This window comes from Lissotriton vulgaris, chromosome 1_2 (genome assembly GCF_964263255.1).
Source record: "Lissotriton vulgaris chromosome 1_2, aLisVul1.2, whole genome shotgun sequence".
Classification (NCBI taxonomy): Eukaryota; Metazoa; Chordata; class Amphibia; order Caudata; family Salamandridae; genus Lissotriton; species Lissotriton vulgaris.
The window spans coordinates 346,614,024-346,637,321 of NC_141686.1; the positions used below are offsets into that span (position 1 = coordinate 346,614,024).

Below are 23,298 nucleotides of genomic sequence, written 5' to 3' on the forward strand. Positions count from 1 at the left end.
CTCCCAGCCCTTCATTCATCCGCTGGCCCTCTACCATAGCTCCTCGCACCTCCCAGCCCTCCATTCATCCGCTGGCCCTCTACCATAGCTCCTCACACCTCCCAGCCCTCCGTTCATCCGCTGGCCCTCTACCATAGCTCCTCACACCTCCCAGCCCTCCGTTCATCCGCTGGCCCTCTACCATAGCTCCTCACACCTCCCAGCCCTCCGTTCATCCGCTGGCCCTCTACCATAGCTCCTCACACCTCCCAGCCCTCCATTCATCAGCAGACCCTCTACCATAGCTCCTCACACCTCCCAGCCCTCCATTCATCAGCAGACCCTCTACCATAGCTCCTCACACCTCCCAGCCATCCATTCATCCGCTGTCCCTCTACCATAGCTCCTCACCGCTCCCAGCCCTCCATTCATCCGCTGGCCCTCTACCATAGCTCCTCACACCTCCCAGCCCTCCGTTCATCCGCTGGCCCTCTACCATAGCTCCTCACACCTCCCAGCCCTCCATTCATCCGCTGGCCCTCTACCATAGCTCCTCACACCTCCCAGCCCTTCATTCATCAGCTGACCCTCTACCATAGCTCCTCACACCTCCCAGCCCTCCATTCATCCGCTGGCCCTCTACCATAGCTCCTCACACCTCCCAGCCCTCCATTCATCCGCTGGCCCTCTACCATAGCTCCTCACACCTCCCAGCCCACCATTCATCCGCCTATGGTACCAATATCAAACTTGTAACACAGCAGGTTCAAAGGTCAATCAATGGTTCGATCCATATCTCATTTATCCAAGTGGAAAGAAGGAATACCAATAAAGACTGATCAAGGTGCAGGAATCTGAGAATGTTAGTGTTCGGTGCCTACACTGTGGCTGTACAGCGAGGGAAAACAACTGTTCATCGTATAAAAATGTACATGAAGAATAAGACCTCAGAACCTTTCAACAGCAAAGTACATTTCAATGCCAATGTGGTTGCAAACACAACAAAATCAGGTGACAGGAAGAGGATCCTACCAATGTAACATCAGGTTATTTCTCCTTCTTCTACTCAGGAGGCTGAGTGATGTGGCAAGTCCAGGAAAATGACTTCAAGATATTCGTTGCCGCTCCTCAGTTAAACAAACACATTGGACAAGTGCTGTGGTCTTCGTGCAGGATCCTCCCATTCGCTCTAATAACAGCCCAAGTACCCGCGTCCAATTGAGGTTTACTACAAAATTAAACACTCAGGTCGAGATGGACGCCTCAAGGGCTATTCACAAAGGCATCTTACACATGCTAGGACGCTCAGAGTAACTGTGCTACTTTTAGCTATTCACCAATACGAGTGTAAAGTTACTCAAAAGTGTAGACCTGCTCGTCTCCATGTCATTAAACTGAGGTGGGGCAAAATTTACAAATGTAACTTACTACAGCAACAGTGGAGCAATAGAAAGTGAAACACCAGACATAACCCTCCCTTAGAAAATATTGGAGACAGACACTTAAAAATAGAACTAAATAGGAACTAAAGATAAATTGCAATTATTTATTTTGTTTGCATATACATATATTCAAAAGAATGTTACAAAAGTACATACATTTTAAAAATAATTACTTCATGATAAAATATGAACCTTTTAATTTTAAAAAATATTGTAACAATTTCTACAATAATTTCAAATCATTCTACACATAACTTTTTGTAAAGCAGTGTCCACTCAGCAGATACATGAAGCAATTCAGTAATTCTCAGTACATTACGAAAAAATACAATAATTAAATTTTAGGTGGTATTTTTCAAAACAACGCTTTAAAAAATAGTTTATTTAACACATTTAAAATTAATTAACTATTTAATTAAAATACAAGTTCCAAGAGTTGTAGTATTTTTTATTTTGTTCTATATTTAAAGTATCTAAAATGTATTTACATATATATTTCACATAAAAAGGACATTTATTTCATGTTTAATTAACTTTTTACATTTTTCTTATGTTTTTACAGAGAGAGCTCCACTCAAGTTGAATCTATTCAAAATGATGACTTTTTCGTAAGCTTACATTAAAATGTTCCTACCTAAAGTAAATTTGTATTATGTATTAATAACTATTAAATTATACTTTACAAAGAGCGGAAGGCAAGGGGAACATGACGACAGGCTGACGCCAGTCACAGGGAGCTCCAGGGATTCATCCTGCTTGTCTCACACATTCCACTATCTACTACTGCTGAAGACCTACCTCCATTACCCTCTTCTAGACCGTTCTCCAGATCCTCACCTCTTTCTGGCTCTTCCTGCTGTTAACTTAATTTTTCTGATTAATTCATTGGTATCCTCTCCCCTCCCTAAGATTGTGCATCTCGTTATAACACATAACCTTCAACTTGGCGGGGAAATTAAACTTAACAGAGGCTCCCAGAGCTATTCGCTCCTCCATTGTCACGCCCAGCTTAAGCCTCGCCAGATTACCAGATCTCCTGCTTTGCTTTACAGTTTTAAAAGGTTAGCTCTTCAGCTAGGACGCTAGATCAGTCGCAGCTTGGCCATGTGTATTCTGTTATGTTGACATCCCTGAGTGCTGAGAAATGTTTATATACGTTTGGGGATCCAAAATGTTCTAAGCAAGTGAGTCTGAAAGCCCCTTTGTCAGCACTTAAGGGCTGGATGCACTTAAGGAAGACTCTTGGGATCCACTGCTATACAGACTCAGCTTCCATGGGACTCCCCGGGGACTTCTGCGCGGCTGAGGGATAAACTCAGTTTCCCACTACAAACGGTAAACTTTAGCACCTGGGGGGATCGGAAGTCGAGTGACACCTCTATTGTATGGTAGGCCCTCAGTTGTTAATGCAAAGGGAAATCTCCAAGTTGAAATATCTGCAGCTTTGTTCATGGTGGTCAGTTTAGGGAGTAGCAAAAATAGAGCACTGGGAACACAAAACCCTCTTACATGAGAAGAAATGGATTCAAAAGGAATTATCTTTGCGGTACTGGGACATGGTGGTGGCAGAGGACAAGAAGAATATAGATCAAAACCAGACATGGGAGAAAGACCTGTTGTAGCTGGCTGTGGAAGACCTCTGGAAGTATCTAGAAATAATGTTGCTAAACCAGTAAAGTCTGTACCGCTGAAGCAAAAGCCTCTCTTTACTCTCCGCAGAATCCACTGGACACCCCAGAGATTCGCTAAGTTCTCAATAGTGGTCACAGGTTGCAGGAGGCGCAATGTGACGGGAACAGACAACAAGCATAAGTTCATGGCATGTGAGTCAACTAGACCTAGCGCGTAACAATAACGAAGTTTCAAAGCATAGGACTCCTTTTGTAACCTGCAAGAGAATCCTATTTGTCCAATGATTACTCCATAACTTTGCTGAGTTGAGGCCGGACCGTCTAGTGTATAATACCATTTAGCAAGACATGCTGTCATACCTAGAGTAAGGAGTATCTGAGTCAATCAACTAGGATAACTGGAGTTGGACAGCGACTGACAGTGGAATGAGGACAAAAAAGATAAATTATACTCTACTAAAATTGAATGCTATATTGATATTTTATGCAATTAAATTCCATTTATTCAGATTTGTAACTAGTTTACAGTATTAAATGTAACATTATTTCTTATGAGATTGTATTTAACGCCCCTAACTCCATTATTATTTAGGGAGGGTGTTGCAGTTCCAGCGGATGGCTATGTGTGATTTGGAGTACATTAAAGACTGTTTTAGGTACATTATGGCTGGAGTAACGTAATAGTGTGTCTTGTAAATAGAAATGGGCTCACTCCTTTGTGGGCGAGTGCTTGTCCTTCCCTAAACTCCTCCCTTAGCCTCTCACCTTTATTCATGAGTATTTTCCATTTTACAGCCACTCCCCACTGTCCCTCCCACATTTACTACTAAAAGGTACGCTAACATGTGGAAACTGGGCAGTCAAGGCAGACAACTCCGCACAGAAAAAGATGGGAGGTGCAAAACGTCCGCACATAGGTTTGTGAACCGCATTTTGATGTACTTTAGTCACCCTATTGTAGTTCATGAATAGGCCTGATTATGGGTGAGACTCTCTTGGATGTATCTGATTTGATTCTAAAGCTCGTGAGAAAATCCCAAGCAGATGGGAAGTAGGTTCCATTTGTGGAAAAAAGGAAACGATAAGAGGTCACTCGTGTGGATCTTTGTAATACAAGACTGTTTCCCCTCAGAACAGAGGTGTTTAGGACTATTTAAAGTGGGGTCAAGAATGGTTTGCATAGGGTTGGCCCTGACTGTTGTTGCACAAAGACTAGAGAAAGATGTGGCGGGATGTTGCAGTGATTAACTACCAGTCCTTCCATCACCTTTAGTCTTTCTCAATGATCAGCCCACGTCGCACAGGCATGAACAGACGTTGGTCCCATAGAGACCTACGGCAAAGGGACTCCTGCTGCAGCTCCCTGGTGAGGCTCATTTATCCTAGAAATAGTTTGAAGTTACTTAAATTCCTGATCATAGGGGTGTGGCCTCAAAGTTCAGGATTAACTCGCCCTTGTGGGTTGGTGCCATGACTTATTAACACTGGGAGCAAAACACACTGAATTGAATGAAGCCCCAAATAGTTACTAAGGAATAAGGTTAATTCAAGCGTTTCCATCCCTCTAGGTGTGCTTTTCTCAGTAGACGGTTTGTGGGACAATCAATGGATTGATGTCTTTGAGGCTGCCTTATGTGAATGTTCTGCAATAATGAAACGTCCTCCCCAGGGGTTGACACGGAGCACCTTATACTCTCCCACACTGACTCTCTCATGTACATGGGTTGCATTTATAACGGACGTTTTTTTCACATTCAGTGCACTGATAAGGTTTTTGCCCGGTATGGATTCTCTCATGTTGAATGAGACTGGTCTTATAACTGAAACGTTTTTGGCATTCTGAGCACTGATAAGGTTTGTACCCAGTGTGTGTTATCTTATGTCGAGTGAGATTACTTTTCTTACTGAAGCTTTTCTGGCATTCAGTGCACTGATAAGGTTTTACCCCAGTGTGAGTTCTCTCATGTTTAATGAGACTGTTTTTTTGATTAAAGCTTTTCTGGCATTCAGTGCACTGATACAATTTTAGCCCAGTGTGAGTGTGCTCATGTTGAGTGAGTGCAGATTTCTGCCTGAAGCTTTTCTGGCACTCCGAGCACTGATAAGGATTTAGCCCAGTGTGGACGTTCTCATGATAAATGAGCCTGGCCTTACAACTGAAGGTTTTTTGGCACTCTGAGCACTGGTAGGGTTTGTCCCCAGTGTGTGTTTTCTCATGTTGAGTGAGATTAGCTTTCTGACTGAAGCTTTTCTCGCATTCTGAGCACTGATATGGTTTTTGTCCAGTGTGTGTTCTCTCATGTTTAGTGAGAGTACCTTTCTCACTGAAGCTTTTCTGGCATTCATTGCATTGATAAGGTTTTTCCCCGGTGTGGCGTCTCACATGTACAATGAGAGAGGTTTGGTAACGAAAGTCTTTCTGGCATTCTGAGCACTGATAAGGTTTTTGACTGGTGTGGATTCTCACATGTTGAATGAGAGAGTATTTGTGAGTGAAGCATTTTTGGCATTCAGGACACTGATAAGGTTTTTGTCCAGTGTGAGTTCTCTCGTGTTTAGTGGGGTGGGATTGATAACTAAAGCTGTTCTCACATTCATTACTCTTATTCGAGTTGTGTGAATCTTTATGTTGGGTTTGCTCCTGGACACCGGCCATGTTAAGACTGAATCTGATTCCAGAGTACGCGTTTATGTTATACTCCGCATTAACCTCTAAAATAAACTGCAGACGCTCTTCTTAATATTTGTATTAAGCTAATTAAAGCTTTTATCTGGAGATTATTTTCCTATTTTCTACTTTTAAAGGCAGCCTGGCTGACCTGTTTTATAAACTTTCACTGAGGAGCCCCTTATATTTATTAAGATGGATTAATTTTCTCCAAGGTCTGCCTTGGTGAGTTCCCTCAAGTTGAATTAAACTCAGTGTGTGAGTCCAGTTGATCAGATTTGATTTCTGAGCTTTAAAAGCCCTGATAAGGTCTTTGGGGTTTAGTGTTTGTCGTTTAAGTATATTGTTCATACAAGTAATGACAGGTGATTAGGGCACGCCAGGGTGGCTTTATGAATTAGCAATACATAGCCGTGCCCCCTTTTAAACTTTGTGCCAGGACATGCTTTGCCACTCTATGGCTAAGGCAGGTACATGATCGACTTTGGTGGTCCGGTACACTTTGAAAGTACTTGGATCAACCCAGGAGACCGAGTTGGTGGGGACAATCTTTCTATATTAAAATGGAATGACACTTGACACAGAGCATTTACAATTCGTTTTTTTAAAACAATGTCTTCTCTCTACAAAGACGTAGACAAAAGCTTGCTCCTTTAAACTGTTGTTATTAGTCTTTCTGACAATTCTGTCACTCGCACAAACCATCAGACAGAATTTACAATGCTGATTATTCTCAAGTGCACTGCATGCGTATCCATTGTTGGCCAGTGTTCTTTGTTCAGCCGATCTTGAAATGTTTCTTTTAAGCGAAAATGTTTTTACAATTAGTAGATGCAGACTTTCAATTTACACTTGAGTTCTATTCATATTTCAGAGGTTCCTCAATCTCAGTAACTGACTCTTGGTAAACATTTATCATCATTTTTCTTTAAATATTTTACAACAAATTCACATTCAGCCATTTCTTCCGTTCTAAATTCATCACCATTACTGGCACTTAGAATACGTTTCTCCTCTCGAGCTCGAGAATGTTTTTAACTTTCCTTAAAATAATCTTTTTTGTTGTGTTTCACTAAATTAAAACCTTCATTTTTCTGTTCACGCTTCAGTCACCTGTAGAAATGGAGATAGAGATTGTAAATGAACACAAATAAAAAATATTTATGACTTCATACCTTGCAGCAAGAAAGCATTTACATAAGCAAGATGGGTAATCCGTTTGAGTTGCATTTCTGATAGTGGTGGTAAAGCTCTTGGACACTTTGTAGAAAGGGAGCTTGGAACCACTGGAACTCAAGTATGTGGGAGCAAAAGAAGTGAATATATTAGGAAGAAACACAAGTTAGACATATATTCTGACACAGATTCTGAGATGCAGCCAACACCATCAATTTACACTCTCTATGGCAACGGCTGGCATCATATTTGTAATAGTTTTAATGAATTATCAGATGTTCTTTACTCCACTGCACACTTGGAGTGATCATCATTTCCTTTTTCTAGTTGTGAGAAGTTAGCCTGGCATATGATGTCCACTAGTTCTAGTGGGCACCTTGCACCAGTCCAAACGACCCTTATTGATGGTGGTTGTAAAGTCAACTTTATAGAAAGCTATCCTAGTGGTAGCATGGACCAGCAGTCTTCAGGCTAAGATTCAGTAGGCGAGTTAAGCAAGTTGTTTTACCATATATAATCCCTTGAATACCAAATGAATGGACACCACACAAGGTATATATCAAATATATATGTATTTAATCTAAACACAACCCCTCTGCACTCTTCATGAGGTCAGAGGTAAAAATACAATACAAGTCACACAGTTAATATACGGTAAGTTGCACAGTATACGTTATGCCCTAGGGGCCTCTCAAACCATATGCAAAGAAAGTGGTATAAGTACCACGTGAGAGTTAGAAAGCAGGCCTGGGGCCTGTGGAATCGCTGGGGCTATACTAAACAACCAAAGGTTAGGAAGTAGGAGGCCCACGAGAGATGCGTGCAGTGTCTAAACACAGACGTGGGTTACCATGGACTTTCTATGGGAAACGAAGAAGTTACAAATATGCAATTTAAGGACACTTTCGGATGGACTAGGTTGGAATCCTGTTAAACTAGGAACTTCGAGAGTCAAGACCCTCGGGAGCACCCGAGTACTTGTGTTACCTCACCCAGGGAAGTCGGGTGCATAGGTGTCTTTTTGTGTCTGGTTTCGTCGTCGTTTTCTATGGAGAGCTGCAAAGAAGTGCTGCAGGTGACCAGAGGAAAAGTGTCCGGGTGGATCCAAGGATGGATCGGTGATGTGAAGAACCTGAAAACAGAGGGGAAAGAGTCTGGGTCACTAGCCAGTGACCAGGAAGGTACCAGGAAGTAACCAGGTGATGTCGGGTGCTTGAAGGTGAGTTTGTCTCTTCAGCCACAAGGTCCAGGAGGCATCGACGATGACCAGGCACTGGATTCGAGCTGTCCCACAATAAATCTAGATGACTGCGGTGTCGGTATCGGATTGGACCCAACAAGCCTTCGCAACCACAACCCATGCAGGATGTCGAAATTGGCTCTGTTGCAGACCAGCAAGGTCTGTGGCACTTCTCCTTTTTAGGAAAGCTGGAGCAAGCCTGGAGCAACCAGGAAAGCAAAGTAAATTCAAGATGGCATCTTCAGGGGGCTCACTAGCCAATGGGCAAGGAACCGGGAAGACGTGTCGAGCTCAAATGCAAAGGCGGGGCCCACGGGACACTCCCGAAGTGTGAGGGCCTGGGCTTCGGTGCAAATGGTCCACGGGCTGGGGCTTCACGGACCCCAACGCACAACTTACTGAGGCTTCAGGAAAGGTGTGCAGGTAGCAAAAGGCAGGATGTCCAAGATGTCCGGTCCCACGTCTCTCGTGTCCGCCACGGGTCTCAGCTTTGCTGTGGATGTGGGTCGGGGTCAGAGAAGTCTGGAAGTCCAGTTCTTGTGTCGCAGAGTCTTCGGGTTCCGAAGGGAGCCTTGAAACTGCAGACCGGCAAAGTTGCTGTTGGTGCCTGTTTGCACAGGGTGGTCACTCCTTGACCACAAGGGAGATGTCTTCCATCTTCCAGTCAAAATGGAATGTCGAAGGTCCAAGATATGTCTTTCAAAGATTCGTTCAGGATAATCTAAAGTCCTGGGGACACAGCTCCTATACTTATACTAAGAAAGGGGGTTGAATTACCTGACTAGGTCCCTCCTATGGGTGGACCCTGAGAAGGGAGTGGTTACACCCCTTTCCCTTTGTCCAGTATCGTGCCAGAGCTGGGGCTGGAGTGCCTCAGCAACTGGTTTGAACCGGGCTATGCATGGAGCCCCTTGTGTGCCCCAGGCAGTGTCTAGATGCATTCACTGAATGCAGCCCTCCCTGCCCCAATGCACAAAACCCCTGTCGGGAGAGGTGCTGGCACCTCCCTGGACAGGAAGCCTATTGTCCACGCGGCCCTTGATGGAGTTTCCCCCAGCAACAGGAGGTCAGACTCGTGTCTGTGGCAGCAGTATCCATTTTGTGATGCTGAGGCTCTGTTTAACTTTAACCGGGTAAAGCAGTAACATACATGTCTTTTCCCTCTAGAAGGGTGGAATGCTACGGGGGGGGGTAGTATTCCAAAGTGTTTGACACCTTACACGACATGTTTTGATAAAGCCAAACCAAAGTTAGCATTAACTGCAAGGGTTATAATGCACTTAAGAGTATATGGTATAGAGCAGCTATAAGGAGATGGTTCCGAAAGCTGCAGAGGGGCTCAGCTCATGCCAGAGCACCCTCTCACATAAAACCAAGCACTCTGCCTCCAGGATTGTCGAGGCCTACCATAGGAGTGGCTTATAGGTGTATATGTGTCTATATGTAAAGGTATATATAGGTATACTATATCTAAGTAAGAGGTGATTACACCACCTTACCCAGGCTGTGTGAACAGACCTGTGGTGTCAGTTTGGAAGGCAAACCAGGGGTGGCACAATACATGCTGCAGCCCCTAGGGTACACCTATGCCCTGGGTACCTATGGTACACTATACAGGGGCTCACAAGAGTGACCCAGTAACCAATCTGGTATGTACCTAAAGTACATTGTATCAATTTAGAGAGTGAACAGCAGGCTGTGGGTCTGATTAGCAGGACCACAGCCACACTAAAGTTGAAAAACCAGAGAATCACAACAAAAAGTGGGGGTGACCATAGGAAGCAGACCCTACTCTCCTACACTAGTGATCTAGGAAAGGAATTTTTTTAAACTGAGGAATCAGCCTTGTCGTAACCACTGCTTCAAATGTCACCGTAGACTGAGCCCGTGTCCAGTTAGCTCAGTGGAATTCACCATTTCAAATTGGGGGATGATAAGGACTTACCTGGTGGCCCAGAACTCATCACACTCCTCCGACAGGACCCGGTCACTGCAACACCTGACAATGGAAAAACATCACAACTGTAAAGGAAACCAAAAAAGTACAAAAAAGACAGAAACTAAACAAAGAAACAGAGGGGAGAGAAAAAAACACTCTCTTCCACTATCACTACAGGTACCCAAAACAACCCCTGAAGTGGCAAAGAAGACAGAAAAGGGCAGGAGGGGAGGACGTAAAGAGGTGGAAGTCAGAACCAGAGAGAAACGACGCAGAAAGAACAGACAGAGGGGGCACAGTGTCACATGGTGTAGAGGAGGAAACAAATGCAAAATGTTTTATTTATTTATTTTTGACATTTATAAAGCGCTCTGAAACCCTACGGGCATCCTGGTGCCGAAACCCAAATAGTGAAGGAATTGCTGGGCAAACAGGAGGCGAGTGCTCACGGCCCAGTGCAGCCCGACCTGAAAAGAAACACGAGCTGCACGAGGCCCCCAACATGCTCCAGGTGGAATGTAGCTCCGTTGGGTTATTATCAGAAGTCTGATAGCAACAAGAATAGTGTACAGAGGGAGTCAAATGTAGAAGTTGGAGAGACATAAATAAATTGAGATAGAGAGAGGGAATAGAGAAAGAAGAGACAGGGGAAAAGGAAGCTTAGGGTGCTAAGAAACACTACCTGACAATGATTTTTTACTTCTTTCAAGGGTTTCAGTCTCACGTCACAGCACCGTCTGATCATCCAAGAATACCTTGAAAGGAAGTAAAAAGATAGTTTTAAATCAGCCAACAATCACACTTCACCCTATCTTCCAAGTAACCGTCCTGAACTAACAAAACTAAAGGAACTCTTGTTCTCTGGAAGCCATTGAGAAGCAACTATGGTTGTGAATAAATAGACTTTTGTTTGGTCCCAAAGCGCCTTGAGACCCTCTGGGTGAGTAGTGCGCTATATAAATTCTTGAACTTGAACAGTCTCAGAGAACAGACCCCAACAACACAGGCCCTTCTTCATAACTCCCATCTTTCCATTTATGTCCCATTAAACTTGCGAAGCAAAACAATCTGATCCACAAACGGCATATTAACGCCCTTGTACATAATTGTGCCCACACCTCATAAATCAGTCAACCAGACTCTTAGAATTATAGATAACCTGGTTTCTGAGTAACAGTGATTCAAGTTCAAACTGATGCAGTGTGCAAATGCTGCGAATGGAAGCAACAAGGCATCAATGTGTTGGTGTAGGAAAGCGCCCCTTTTTGAATGGGTACCACCCACTTTTTGCCTGACTTCTGATGCAACCAGACTTGATGTGCTCTGGGTCCCTGCCAATCAAGCTCCCAGGGCCTGTGTTCTTTCCCAAAATTGGAGCTTTGTACCCACAATTGGCACATATCTGGCAACAGGTAAGAGCACTGTGACCATGGAAGGCCTCTAAGGGTTGCAGCACATTTTGTGCCACCCTTAGAGGCCCTGTACCTTAATACACACACACTGCCATTGCAGGCTGCATATTTTGGTGCAGAGAAATGTGAAAAGTCGACATGACACACATACCTGTGTGCCATGCTTGCAGCCCACTGCCTATGGTATAGATAAGCCATCCCTCTAGCTGGGAACACTATACCAGTGGTGAGGGTACGTTGCTTGAGCCCTCCACCCCTACAGTGTCTAAGTCCATTCTTAGACATTGTAAGCGCAGTGCTGCATTAAAGAGTCTATAGGCTGGGAGTTTGTCAATACGAACCCCACAGCACCATAACGGCTTTACTGAATTCTGGGAAGTTTGGTAGCAAACTTCTCAGCACATTAAACCCACGCTGATGCCAGTGTCGGATTTAATGTAAAATACCCCACAGAGGGCATCTTAGAGATACCCCTGAAAAACAACCAAACCTGGGGTGGTTCCTGATTGGCTACCCACCATTTGCCACCACCAGACAGATTCCTGGATCCCTGGGTAGAGAGCCTTCGCTCTCTGGGTCCAGAACCAAAGCCCATCCTGGGCAGAGATGTCATGCCTCCTGCCCCCATGATAGGCTGGGACCATGAAGGAGAAGCTTCAAAGGCCTGCCACCTTTGTAAGCTGTCTCTGCCTTTAGCTGCCCCAGCATCTTTCTCCCTCTGGTTGTGACCCCCACTTTAGGCAGGAGAACCGGCAGGAAACCCCAGTGAGAAAGAGAGGTGTGCCCACCTTTGCCAACCTCACCATCAAGTGGGGGAGTTGAGGTGAGGCACACATCTCAGTCCCCGTCATCTTGAAGATGGTGGTCACAGCAACTTGGAGAGAGGCTCAGGCCCCACTCTCACTTAAGGGTGGCATAGTAGGGGGTGTACTCACCCCAAGGAAGGAACCCATGGGTCCCGACCTGCACACCTCTGCAATGCCGCTAAATTTAGTATTTAGGGGCGACCCAAACCTTGCCTCCTCAGATTTGTGGAAGAAAGAACAAGGACCGAATAAGCCATGCTGACCCAGAAAGTAGAGGACGCCTACTTCCTTGGCCACAGCCCTGCTGGCCTGTCCTGACTCCGACCTGCCTACAGCGAATAAACTGGTGTGTCCAGCAGCAGCAGCTCCCCAGAGCCCAGAGGACCTGTCCTGCACCCATCTTACAGACTCTGTCTCCTGTGAGCACCGGACTTGCTCAAGCAAAGACTCACCCACAGAATTCTGATCCAGGCAGCTCTGCGATTTTGCACCACTCTCCACCCGACACCATGGCCGGAGCTCAAGTGCCCCAACACCCAGAAAAGGTCACACCCCAGCGATCCTGGCCTAGGATATGGTGGTCCCCAACCTCCCTAAAGCTTTGAGACGACACCTGCAGCTTCAATCTGAAGGGTCACCACGACTGGAGCGGGTAGGAAAACCTGATGCCAGAAGACACCTCGGCACCCGATGCCCCATGGCCTTGGGTGGCCCAACCGATGGTGTCCAGGCATCCCCCAAGAGTCCAACTTACCTCTCGAGCGGGTGGTTGCCTTCAGGAAGTCTCCATGCCCGAGCCTGCAGGATCTTTTCCAAACTGAAAGTCCCCATTGAGAAGCACTGGGTTTCCGCCGTCTACTTGGCACCCTGCACCCAGCCGCCCCTTTGCCACTGACGGTGCACCTTAACCCCAGGAACTTGGATCCCACACCCGAGTGGCCTGCCAGAGAGCAGCTCCTAACCAAAGGCCCTCTTAGCCCGGTTGGCTAACGTTGAGCCCCTGCACTCAGCACCCGGACACCCAAGTGCCGCTGGTGGTGCAACTTGAGTGCCAACCTAGACCTTAGGGAAGCTTGGTCTGAACCCCCCAAAGCTCCCACTCGTGAGTCTCGTACTTACCTGTGAGACCACTATTCTCTCACAGGAACTAATGTTGTGTATTTTTGTTCCTGAAATGTTTTGTGTATAGTTGATCTTTTGTATGGGAAGAAAGTAACTAAACTGCAAACTTTAAAAAAGTCTTACTTACCTTGCACTGTGAGATCCCAGGCATGGTATCTAGGCATAACACCACAAGTAGTTGATGTAATCTGAAAGTAATCCAAAAGTAGTCCAAAAGTAAATACTGTGTAATTTTAACTACTTTTTGAACCAATACCAACTTGTACGGATTGCAAATTAATCTACAACTGCATTGCCTTATAAAACATAGCACTTGAGAAATATATTTGGCTTACCTGGACCAGGTCCTGCTTGGTTCTAAAATAAAACATAAATATACCTTTTTTGTACTTGCCTAATTGGTCTGGATTCAGTCTCTGAGTGTGTGCCATCAGTCTTGATTGAGTGAATACAATAAATGCTTAACCCCTGCCTAAATCCTGGAAACACACCAGGTTGGTTCCTTTACTGCAAAAAAAACAGCAGTGGATGCATCTCTGCCGGAAAATTTCCGGCTTTCTCTCTGCTTCCTTACTTGGCCAAGATTATGGAATCCCATGTTAAGAGCATCCTGACCAAGTAATTGGAAGTTAATGGGATTTTGGGCAGGTCACAAAGCGGGTTCCGGCCTAAGCATAGTACGGAATCCGCCCCGTTGGCAGTTACCGAGCAGCTAAGGGCGTCGCTGGACATGGGCAACACCTCGTCACTGATCTTACTGGTACTGAGTGTGGCCTTCGAGACGGTCTCCCATGAGCGTCTGCTCCAACGACTCAGGAAGATCGGGTCAGTGGTGAGGCTCGGGCAAGGTTTGCGTCCTTTCTATCCAATCGCTCCTTTCAGATCCACGCCCCTCCCTACCTGTCTAGTATTTATCCCCTCAGCAGTGGTGTCCCTCAGGGCTCTGCGCTAAGCCCCACAGTGTTTAATGTGTACGTCTGTCCTCTAGCCCTCTTGGCCAAAGCTTGGCAGATCAATATGATATCATACGCGGATAACACGCAATTGATATTCACTTTCACCAGCAACCCAGCCCAAGACCAACTGAAATTCGGTGAAGATGTCCTGGCCATCTCCAGCTGAATGGCAGATAACTATCTTTGCCTTAACTCCTCAAAAACTGAGGTGCTTCTGGTAGGCCGGGACACTTATAAACGGGACTACCAGTGGTGGCCTGCTGCACTGGGCACTCCTCCCCAACCGAAAAGTGCAGTTAAGAATCTAGGGGACCTGATGGACAACTCCCTCTCTTTTGAACTGATGTCAGGTCTTGATTATTGCAATGGACGGTTACTCTGTGTTAATAAAACAGTCACAAAGAGACTCCAAAGGGCACAAAATGCGGCTACCTGCATTCTATTTGCCCTCCCTATGCACTGCCATACATCCTATCTCCTGCACTGTCTACACTGGCTGCCTATCGAACAGAGAATCCAGTTCAAAACTCTCGGTACCACCCATAGGATCTCACACGGTTTGGCCCCCCAGATACTGCAGTAGCTCTGTACACGATATGTTCCAACGCGAGCATTGCGATCAGCAGACCTGTATCTGGATTGTACTCCTAGGGTAAGCAGGAGTAGAGCGGGGGAGCTCTCTTTTAGTTCCTTGGTCCCAGCCCTATATTCCTCTTTCGGCACGCAGCACACATGATCACTTGGCATTTAGAAAACACATCAAAACCTGGTTGTTTTCGTCCATCTAGTACACGATATGTATGCTTGCTCTGCCCGTGTTCCCTAGTCTTTCAGTAACAGACTATACCTTGCTGTCTTTCCATCCAGCTAGCATCCCTTTTCCTGGTCTCCCGTCCGCAAGCGCTGGAACGCCCTGATGTTGTGGTAGCTGTATGCTACATAAGTACAACTAACATAACATAACACACCCTCTGGATAAGCCTAACTGCTCGCCCACACTACCACAAAGAGAGCTGTTAGTACTTACCTAATTTAGCCTCTGCTATAACTCTGGGGACTCCCTGGACGCTGAGCACACTATACCTTACTTTGGTATAGTATATGCAGAGCCAGCTTCCTACAGTTGGCGCTTTTTATTTATAAATTATCTAAAGGAATGATGTGGAGGGTCGGTGTCTTGGGAGCCCCACAGGACGGCGATCAAGAACTGGAATTTAGACTCAAACCTTCGCAGGACAAAGCTTAGAACAATGAAATGCTGAGATCTCCATTGAACACAAGGAGCAGCATCAGCCTCTAAAATCTGATACAGGCCCGCTGCTCTCAACATTAAAGTGTCTTAATACACAACCTCTCTTTCCCCGGCCTCTTCAAAATATATGGATTGGGCAGAGAAAAGCAAAAGATAGAGACTGTGCTCGAGGGCACACAGGAGTCTTCCTCCCTTCCTTCTCCAGTGGCTCGAAGTGTCACTGGTGCCTGGGAAGGAGAGCTGGGATTGCTGCTCAGCTCCTGCATCTCCCTGGCTCACCTGAAAGATGAAAAGCAGTTTAGCCGAGCCTAGGGAGAACAAGGGGCGGACTCCACCCTCCTTTCATAGCTACTGCTGTGAATGTTCAATAATTAAACATCGTGGCCCGGCATGCACTAACTATTGAACATTCACATCAACAGCTCTAAAACAGAGATTTCGGAGCCGCAGGGGAGTTTTACCCCCCTCAGTCTGTGGGATGCCTTTTTTTTAAATTAATTAACACATTCTGGCCTCCATCTACAAATGTTTTAAAATCAGAGAGATATACATAAGAAAATATGGGGACGTTTTCAATAAGCATTTATTGAACCAGCGTCATGCTAGTATAAAATGCGTGTGCTGCAACAACCATTAGACAGTAACAGATGTATCCTGTGATAAGCACCAATAAAGTAAATAGAAAGTCAAATTCTACCGTAGTGCTAAAACAGTGAATATATGCAGCCATATAGATACATGACAATAATAATGCGTACTACTACAATGCAACCCTAACTAGATGTACCTAAGTGTACCTAGCATGCATGTAGGTGTATAGCCAAGAATCCCCCTATGAAAGAGCCAACCCCATTACCTGATGTGAGAGAGCAAAGGACCTCGTCTTGGTCTCGATTGGACACCCATTGAGAGATGTCAGACCACTCTGTGCCGGAGTGTCTGTGGGCAGGGACTTCAGCGTCTCCTGACAGCATGTCAGCATGGAAATTTGTTCTCCTATGGCTGCCTAGCAAAGATATGGTGCTTAAATACCCAAAAGGTACCCTCAGGGGTTCTACCTAGATGTGTCATGGTACTCTGGGCATGTCGGCCAAGCATGATAATAGTGGTGACCCTTGTATAGAGTGCAGAAGATGGTAATCCTGCTGTGATACTGAGAATCTTCATGCACAACAAATGAGGCTAGTTTTCGGAGAAAACCACACAACATTTACGCACCGCCTAACTAGGTAAAAGGTCAGCGTCAGACCTGTTATGTAGAACAATGATAAGACAAATGTAGGTAAAAGGTTGTGCAACTACAAATGTAGGGCCTATATTAGGGTACATTGGGGTTCATAACAGGATCTATTGGTGGCAGTAATAGAAGATAAACATTCATTTAGAAACGCCTCCAGAGCTTCCAATCCCGGAGAGGTCATTGATTCCCAACTAATGAAACAACAATGGTGGAAGAAAAGCACAAGTGACAAGGACAATTTTGAAGGGCCTTTGCAGGTTGAGGGGATATTCCCCTATCTGGACTTTGTAACAATCCCACGGCACAGGTTTCTTTTCCTAAGTTTTCGGCTTAATTATTTCCCTTGCATATTGGGCCACCCTGCTGCTATCTTTTCTTCGAACGATCTCCCGTGTTGCCCATGTGATGACACTTCACGACAGTCTGATTTGCACATCCTTTTTTTCTGTAAATTTTATTGTAACCACCGGAAAAGGTTTTAATTCCGCTTTTACTAAAGCACAATTTTAGACAATGTCGTTTGGCTCTGTATTTTTTACGTATGCTGCCTGATCCGCTAGCCTGTTATAGTGTTGCCCCTTTTTTATGTATGTGTCTCAAATCCAGGAAATCATTTATTGACTGATACTGATAAATTTCTTCTTTTAACATTTTTAACAGTGATGTATACTATTATGATTAACTTGTATTAATCGAATAAAGTAATTTTGATGATGATGACAAGGACAATTAGTCTATTTCGTGCAAATAGTTTATTTAGCATACTCCGAGAAGAACGTGAAGTGTGATCATTTTTATTGACAATTGTGTTAAAATAATAAAGGATTGCTGCAGGGAATCTGCTCGGGAACAGAACTATGCTTGGGACCATAGAACATCAGCATGTAGAGACCAAGGGGCATATTATCAAAGACCGGTGTTAAAATTATCGCAGTTTTATCGGCAGGAAACTGCCGATAAAACGGCGATAATGGGCTTGATAATACGCCCTTGTTAATTCCCACAGAAGCCCATGTTAACATCAGAACATGGCCTTCTATGCTAACTATGCCATCATTTTCTGCATAGAGCTAATTGACAGTGTCCACTATATAACTAGACTCAATGGGAGCATTGTCCAATTCTGCCTCAGAATAGCTCCGAAACACACAAGATGAAATATACGTATTTCATGAGTTATGACACTTCGGACCCAAGATCCTACTATATTAAATGGTAACCGCTACTTAAAAAAATATATGCTTTCTTAAACTAAGTTATTATATACGCCTTGACAACCTAGTCCTGAAAGTCTACAACTATTGGAAGGATAATATTGACTTGAAATTGATTTGGGGCACTAAGTCCTGGCAAGTCCAACGTACAGAATCTCTATTTCGTGCATGTCTGATTCCCAGGCAAAATATTTTTCTGAATGACACTGTTTTTCTGAATGACAACATTAATACATTTTCACCTCGTATTTATACTTTCGCTAATATTGTATCATCTGTAATTGATATTGTGCAAAATTGTATCATGATCAAAATCAACTTAAATCAATTATGCAATTTAGCTGGACATTATAAACACTTAAAAAAGGTTGCGTACCTTGGCATTATCTCAACAGTACCGCTTTGTTCTTACCCTTTTATGGACACAAACACAGCAATCAATGGCAATGAAAGACGCTAGTTACAGGCAACACCATTAGCAGTGTTGTTAATACAATGGGTTATCTCATTGCCAATCTCAACCTTTCAGTTCACTGCCTGCATAAAACACTTCCCAATAGGTAGATACGAACCCCTTGGGAGCAGCTACATATATGAGTTATGGTCCTTGCCCTTTACCTGTCGTCAACATGCTGAAAGGTACGTTTTCCTTACAGAATGGGAGTGTACTTCGCCTATTGGTCGTCATTCCCTTGGATGTCAACATGTTAAAATTCAAAGCGCCTGTAATGTTTCAACCCCCAATTTGGTATGTTATTTAAAAGAAACTTGAGTTCCTATAATAATTCCCACTATAACTTTGCTTTTGAATGGAAGCCATTTAGTCCTTAATAATCAGGACTGCTGTGGAGTACGGGTGGGTATTCCGTATGTGGTGTTTGTTTCTCGGATAGTCAGAAGCTGCAACTATGTCCTGTTTATCCCCCCAGATGGGAATGTATATAGCGCTCTATGGCCTTTAATTCCAACTTTGAAAAAACAGATTTCAATAAGCTAATCAAACTCAAAGTGTTATTGTTTCAGTAAGAAGTGGCTCTCATGTCGGCTCGCGATACCTTCGATTGGCAGGTGTGAAGAACTTCCAGAGAAATACAGCCATTGTTAAATACAAATCTCTCCCCATATTTCAGCGAACTGATACACCAAATATTTAACATTTCTTTTAGAATGGGCCTGGCACACTTAATGAAACTTGTAGGCTTCAGCCATGTGACATCTTTTTAAACTATTTTGGAGTAATCCCGCTTTTATACATTCCATTTTTTCCAGCGTGTTCGGTGGGTTACCACTGATCCTCAATGTACTTTGCGAAATTTTTGTCCTGTTCCTGTTATGCCTCAATGAATGCTTCATTTGTGGTCTTGCCAGTGAAGGTATCACTGCAGCTGTACTGTGATCGAATGCTGCAACTTTTTGGAATGGTGCCCTTAGCAGCTTTGGATGCTGAGCTCTGCTTAACCTTCCACCACGCCTATTTCACCTGTGGACAACCCGTGTTTCATTGTATCAGGTGCCCCTTTCAATGGGCCATGGACATCTGCCTGGCTATGCCACCACAAACTGTTGATGGATTCCTTTGTGACCCATTACAGTACTATTTCTTGAGTATGCAACTGGTTTGTAGCCCTGCATTATGGCTGATGACCGGAGGTGCTTCCTGTGCAACAGCACAGCGTCTTCTGGATCTCTGCATCATCAAACTTAACACAGGTTGTCCTTTGTTGGTCCTACCGACGTCTGGCACTGAAGAGCTTGTTTGTTCTTTTGACCTGCTCAATTGGATTGCTAATGTCCCCAACTCAGAAGCTTATGATTTCTTACTGGAATGGCTGTCTTTCCACTTGGGTATCCCAGTTCCTGGGTGCCAACGACACGCTATAACTGGGCACTTTCTTTAAACTAATTTGTTTGCCTGGCTGACATGACAACTAAATGAGAAATGTGTCAAACGCATGTATTCGAACACTTTTGCCTACCTGCTGAGTTCTGTCATGATCTTGGGTGCTTCTATCCTTACCAAGGTGAGGGCGTCAATTGTCCCATGCAGGCCGATTGTTGTTTTACCAATGGTAGCCTAAGCAGGCTGTACTCTGCATTGCACACGTTACTATACAAACGCACTTTGCTTTGTGCCACCCTGTACTTTCACATGGAATCTGCCGTTGTTTTTGTGCTCTGTCCTATCCTGGGATCTCGTCTGAACACATTGAACAGGGTCAAACAACAATACCCCTTGTTATTGTTTTCTGGTCAGGCACTAGCACCAAGACAAAACATACAGATGCAGCCGTCTTTTGGGAACACATACTTTTTGTCATATAGGTATGCACAGACATGTGAAAGACACACTTGGAGGGAGATTTTCAGAGAGAAGAGAGCGGCTACAACTGTGATGTAGAACTTTCATCTGTGCATGCTAAGGTACGGGGTCTGCTGCAAACACCCAGAGATCTTCTGATGCGCAATGCTTCAGTGGGAGGGTGGGGGTTATTTTACCCTGTCAGATATCATGACAGCTCCTTTTATGATTTATAGATTACTTGCTATACTGACCATATTTGTGTTGGGCTTTCCGTTGCTTATTTTGGCACACATACTGCATATGTAAATGTAAATGTATTTGAGCTTATATAGCGCACAGCTACCCGCAGTGGGTTTCCCGGCCCTTGCTTAGGGAACCCGTCCTGGTATTCCCCTGTGAGATAACCCCGGCAGGGTATCCACAAGGTGAAAGCCAGGCATCCCGCCGCGAGGGGCCGTTGTGGAGATTAAGCAAGCTATTGCTCAGAGTCGCAGAGTGTGAACCCGTGAGTCGAGAAGGCACCGGAGCGAGAATTATCGAGTCCGTGGAATTTTAGAGCCCAAGACCCGCCGAGGCGGGGAATTGAACCCTGGTCCAGGGCCAATCTCAGCTTCAGGGTCTGCCGCCTCTAACCCCTGAGCCACACTTCTCCATATTAGAGCACGATAGTTAAAACAAACATTTCTCATTGAGCTTGGAGCCCAAAAAAAAAACCTTTTATCTAAGAATGTTACAGCTCGCAACTGGAATCGGGTTGATCTCAACCTTCTTTGTTCCTCTCTAACTGCTTCTCCCCCGGACCTAGGGACCCTCTCTCTTGATCTTCAAGTAGATGCTGTGAATCAGTGGTTGCCCTCCGCCTGTGATCGCGTTGCCCCCCTTAGAAAAGTCAAGATCTGCCGCCCCCATGATGCCCAAAAACGGTTCACAGATGATTTGAAAACCCTTAAACTGGACCTTAGACGGTCCGAACGTCATTGGAGACGCAATTACTGTCCTTCTTTGCGAGCCAAATATAAGCTTCTTTTGATGAATTACAAGAAGGCTATTCTCTCGGAGAATATCTCTATCAGCTAATAAACCTAAGGAAATTTTTTCCATAGTCCGCAACTTAGTTGCCTCAGACAGAGCCAACTCCAATCCCGTCCCCTCTCAAGCCCTTTGTCTGTCTCTTCACGACTTCTTTTTAGAAAAGATCGCGAAGATCAAATCTATTATTCCTCCAACAAATCAACCCCCTCTCTCCCCTCCTTCCCCCTTACCGCCTTTGCCCTCTTTGTTCCTTGAGCAGTTTCCACCCATTTCTCTAAATACCTTTCTGGCTCTACTCCGGAAAGTAAAGTCAGGCTCTCCGGCTGATTGTGCTCCAGCTCATATTCTAAGGGAGCTCCTCACTCATTGTCCTGATCCCATTCTTTTCCTCCTTAACTCCTCTATTTCCTCTGGTCTAGTTCCGCAATTTTTCAAATCTGCTATAGTTCGCCCCATCCTAAAAAAGTCTGGTGCAGACCCCTCCCTTCCTTCCAATTTCAGACCCATTTCCCTTCTCCCATACCTTGGAAAGATATTGGAGAGCTATACTACCTCTCGTCTCTCCTCCTTCATTGAGGATAACCATCTCTTGGCCTCCCACCAAGCGGGTTTCCGCCCAGTCCACTCTACCGAGTCAGTGGTCCTGTCCGTCCTAGACGAGCTCAAGAGTAAGGCGGATTCCAACCTGCCTCAAGCCCTGGTGCTCCTTGGTCTGGCAGCTGCATTTGACACGGTCGACCATTCCATCCTTCTCGACCGTGTCAGCGCGGTGGGCGTTCAGGGCACCGCTCTCTCTTGGCTCGCCTCCTTTCTTAAAGGGCGGACACAGGCCGTTCATCTGTCCGGCCATATTGCACCAACCCGCCTGGTCCCTTGTGGGGTCCCCCAAGGTTCCTCCCTGTTTCCTCTTCTTTTTAATCTTTATATTCGTCCCCTTATTCTTTCTCTTCTTGACATGGGGGTCTCCATATATAATTATGCGGATGACCTCCAGCTTGTCTTTGATCTCTCTTCCCCCCTGCACTCCCTACCTAAATTTCATTCCACTCTTGTTTTCATCTCGGAGTGGATGAATTGCAACCAAATGAAGCTTAATCTGGACAAGACGGAGTTGGTCCTGACCGGCCATTCCATCTCCCCTTGGTCGTCTGCCTTCTGGCCCTCCACCTTTGGCCCTTCGCCCATACCAGCGGCCTCTGCAAAGACCCTGGGCATTAAAGACAGTGGAGACCTCTAAAAGCATGCCCAGATTGGCTCCGTTGTCTCCTCATGTTTCTTCTCCCTCCGTATTATTCGGAAAGTGTCCCGTTTCTTTTCCACCGATGTTCTCAAACTTATCATGCTAGCTATGATTCTTTCCCGCATTGATTACGGGAATAGTCTCTACGTGGGCATTCCGGCTTATGAACTACGCCGATTACAAGCCATCCAGAACCAGGCTGCCCGAATTATTCACCACCTGCCCAAATCTTCCCACATTACACCTGTCTTGAAATCTCTTCACTGGCTTCCCATCTGCCAGATATCTCTCTTTAAAATGGGATTCTTGGCCTTCATGGCCCGCGCGCGTATTGCCCCAGCCTTCATCAATTCACTCATCATCCCTTATACTCCCATCCGTGCTCTTCATTCTTCCAACCAATTCCTCCTCTGCAACCCCACCCCTGGACAGGCCTCATCTCCTCTGCACCCCAACAGATAGACCTCCTCTACTCTGCACCCCTCCAGACAGGCCTCACCTCCTCTGCACCCCTGGACAGGCCTCACCTCCTCTGACCCCTGGACAAGCCTCTAGGTGCTTCTACCAGGAGCTCTCGGTGAAGGATTCTCATTAAGGACAGAGAAGCCCAGAGTTCATTCCACCCCATCCAGCGCATCTGACTCGCC

The 23,298-nt window shown here is 45.3% G+C and overlaps 1 protein-coding gene across 2 annotated transcripts in view; it reads right to left on the bottom strand.

Annotated features, from left to right (window-relative positions):
* Positions 1 to 1,509: 1,509 nt before the first annotated feature.
* The window catches only part of LOC147736746 (uncharacterized), an 85,113-nt gene continuing 63,324 nt past the window's right edge, over positions 1,510 to 23,298 (bottom strand). For both annotated transcript variants that reach the window (XM_086953462.1, XM_086953464.1), the window contains 4 exons: positions 13,543 to 13,603; positions 10,758 to 10,830; positions 10,082 to 10,135; positions 1,510 to 6,833 (listed from right to left, as the gene is read on the bottom strand). In XM_086953462.1, the coding sequence (XP_086809588.1) occupies positions 4,764 to 5,708 (945 nt within the window). In that variant the 5' untranslated portion in view covers positions 5,709 to 6,833; positions 10,082 to 10,135; positions 10,758 to 10,830; positions 13,543 to 13,603 and the 3' untranslated portion in view covers positions 1,510 to 4,763. The remainder of the gene's footprint in view (positions 6,834 to 10,081; positions 10,136 to 10,757; positions 10,831 to 13,542; positions 13,604 to 23,298) is intronic.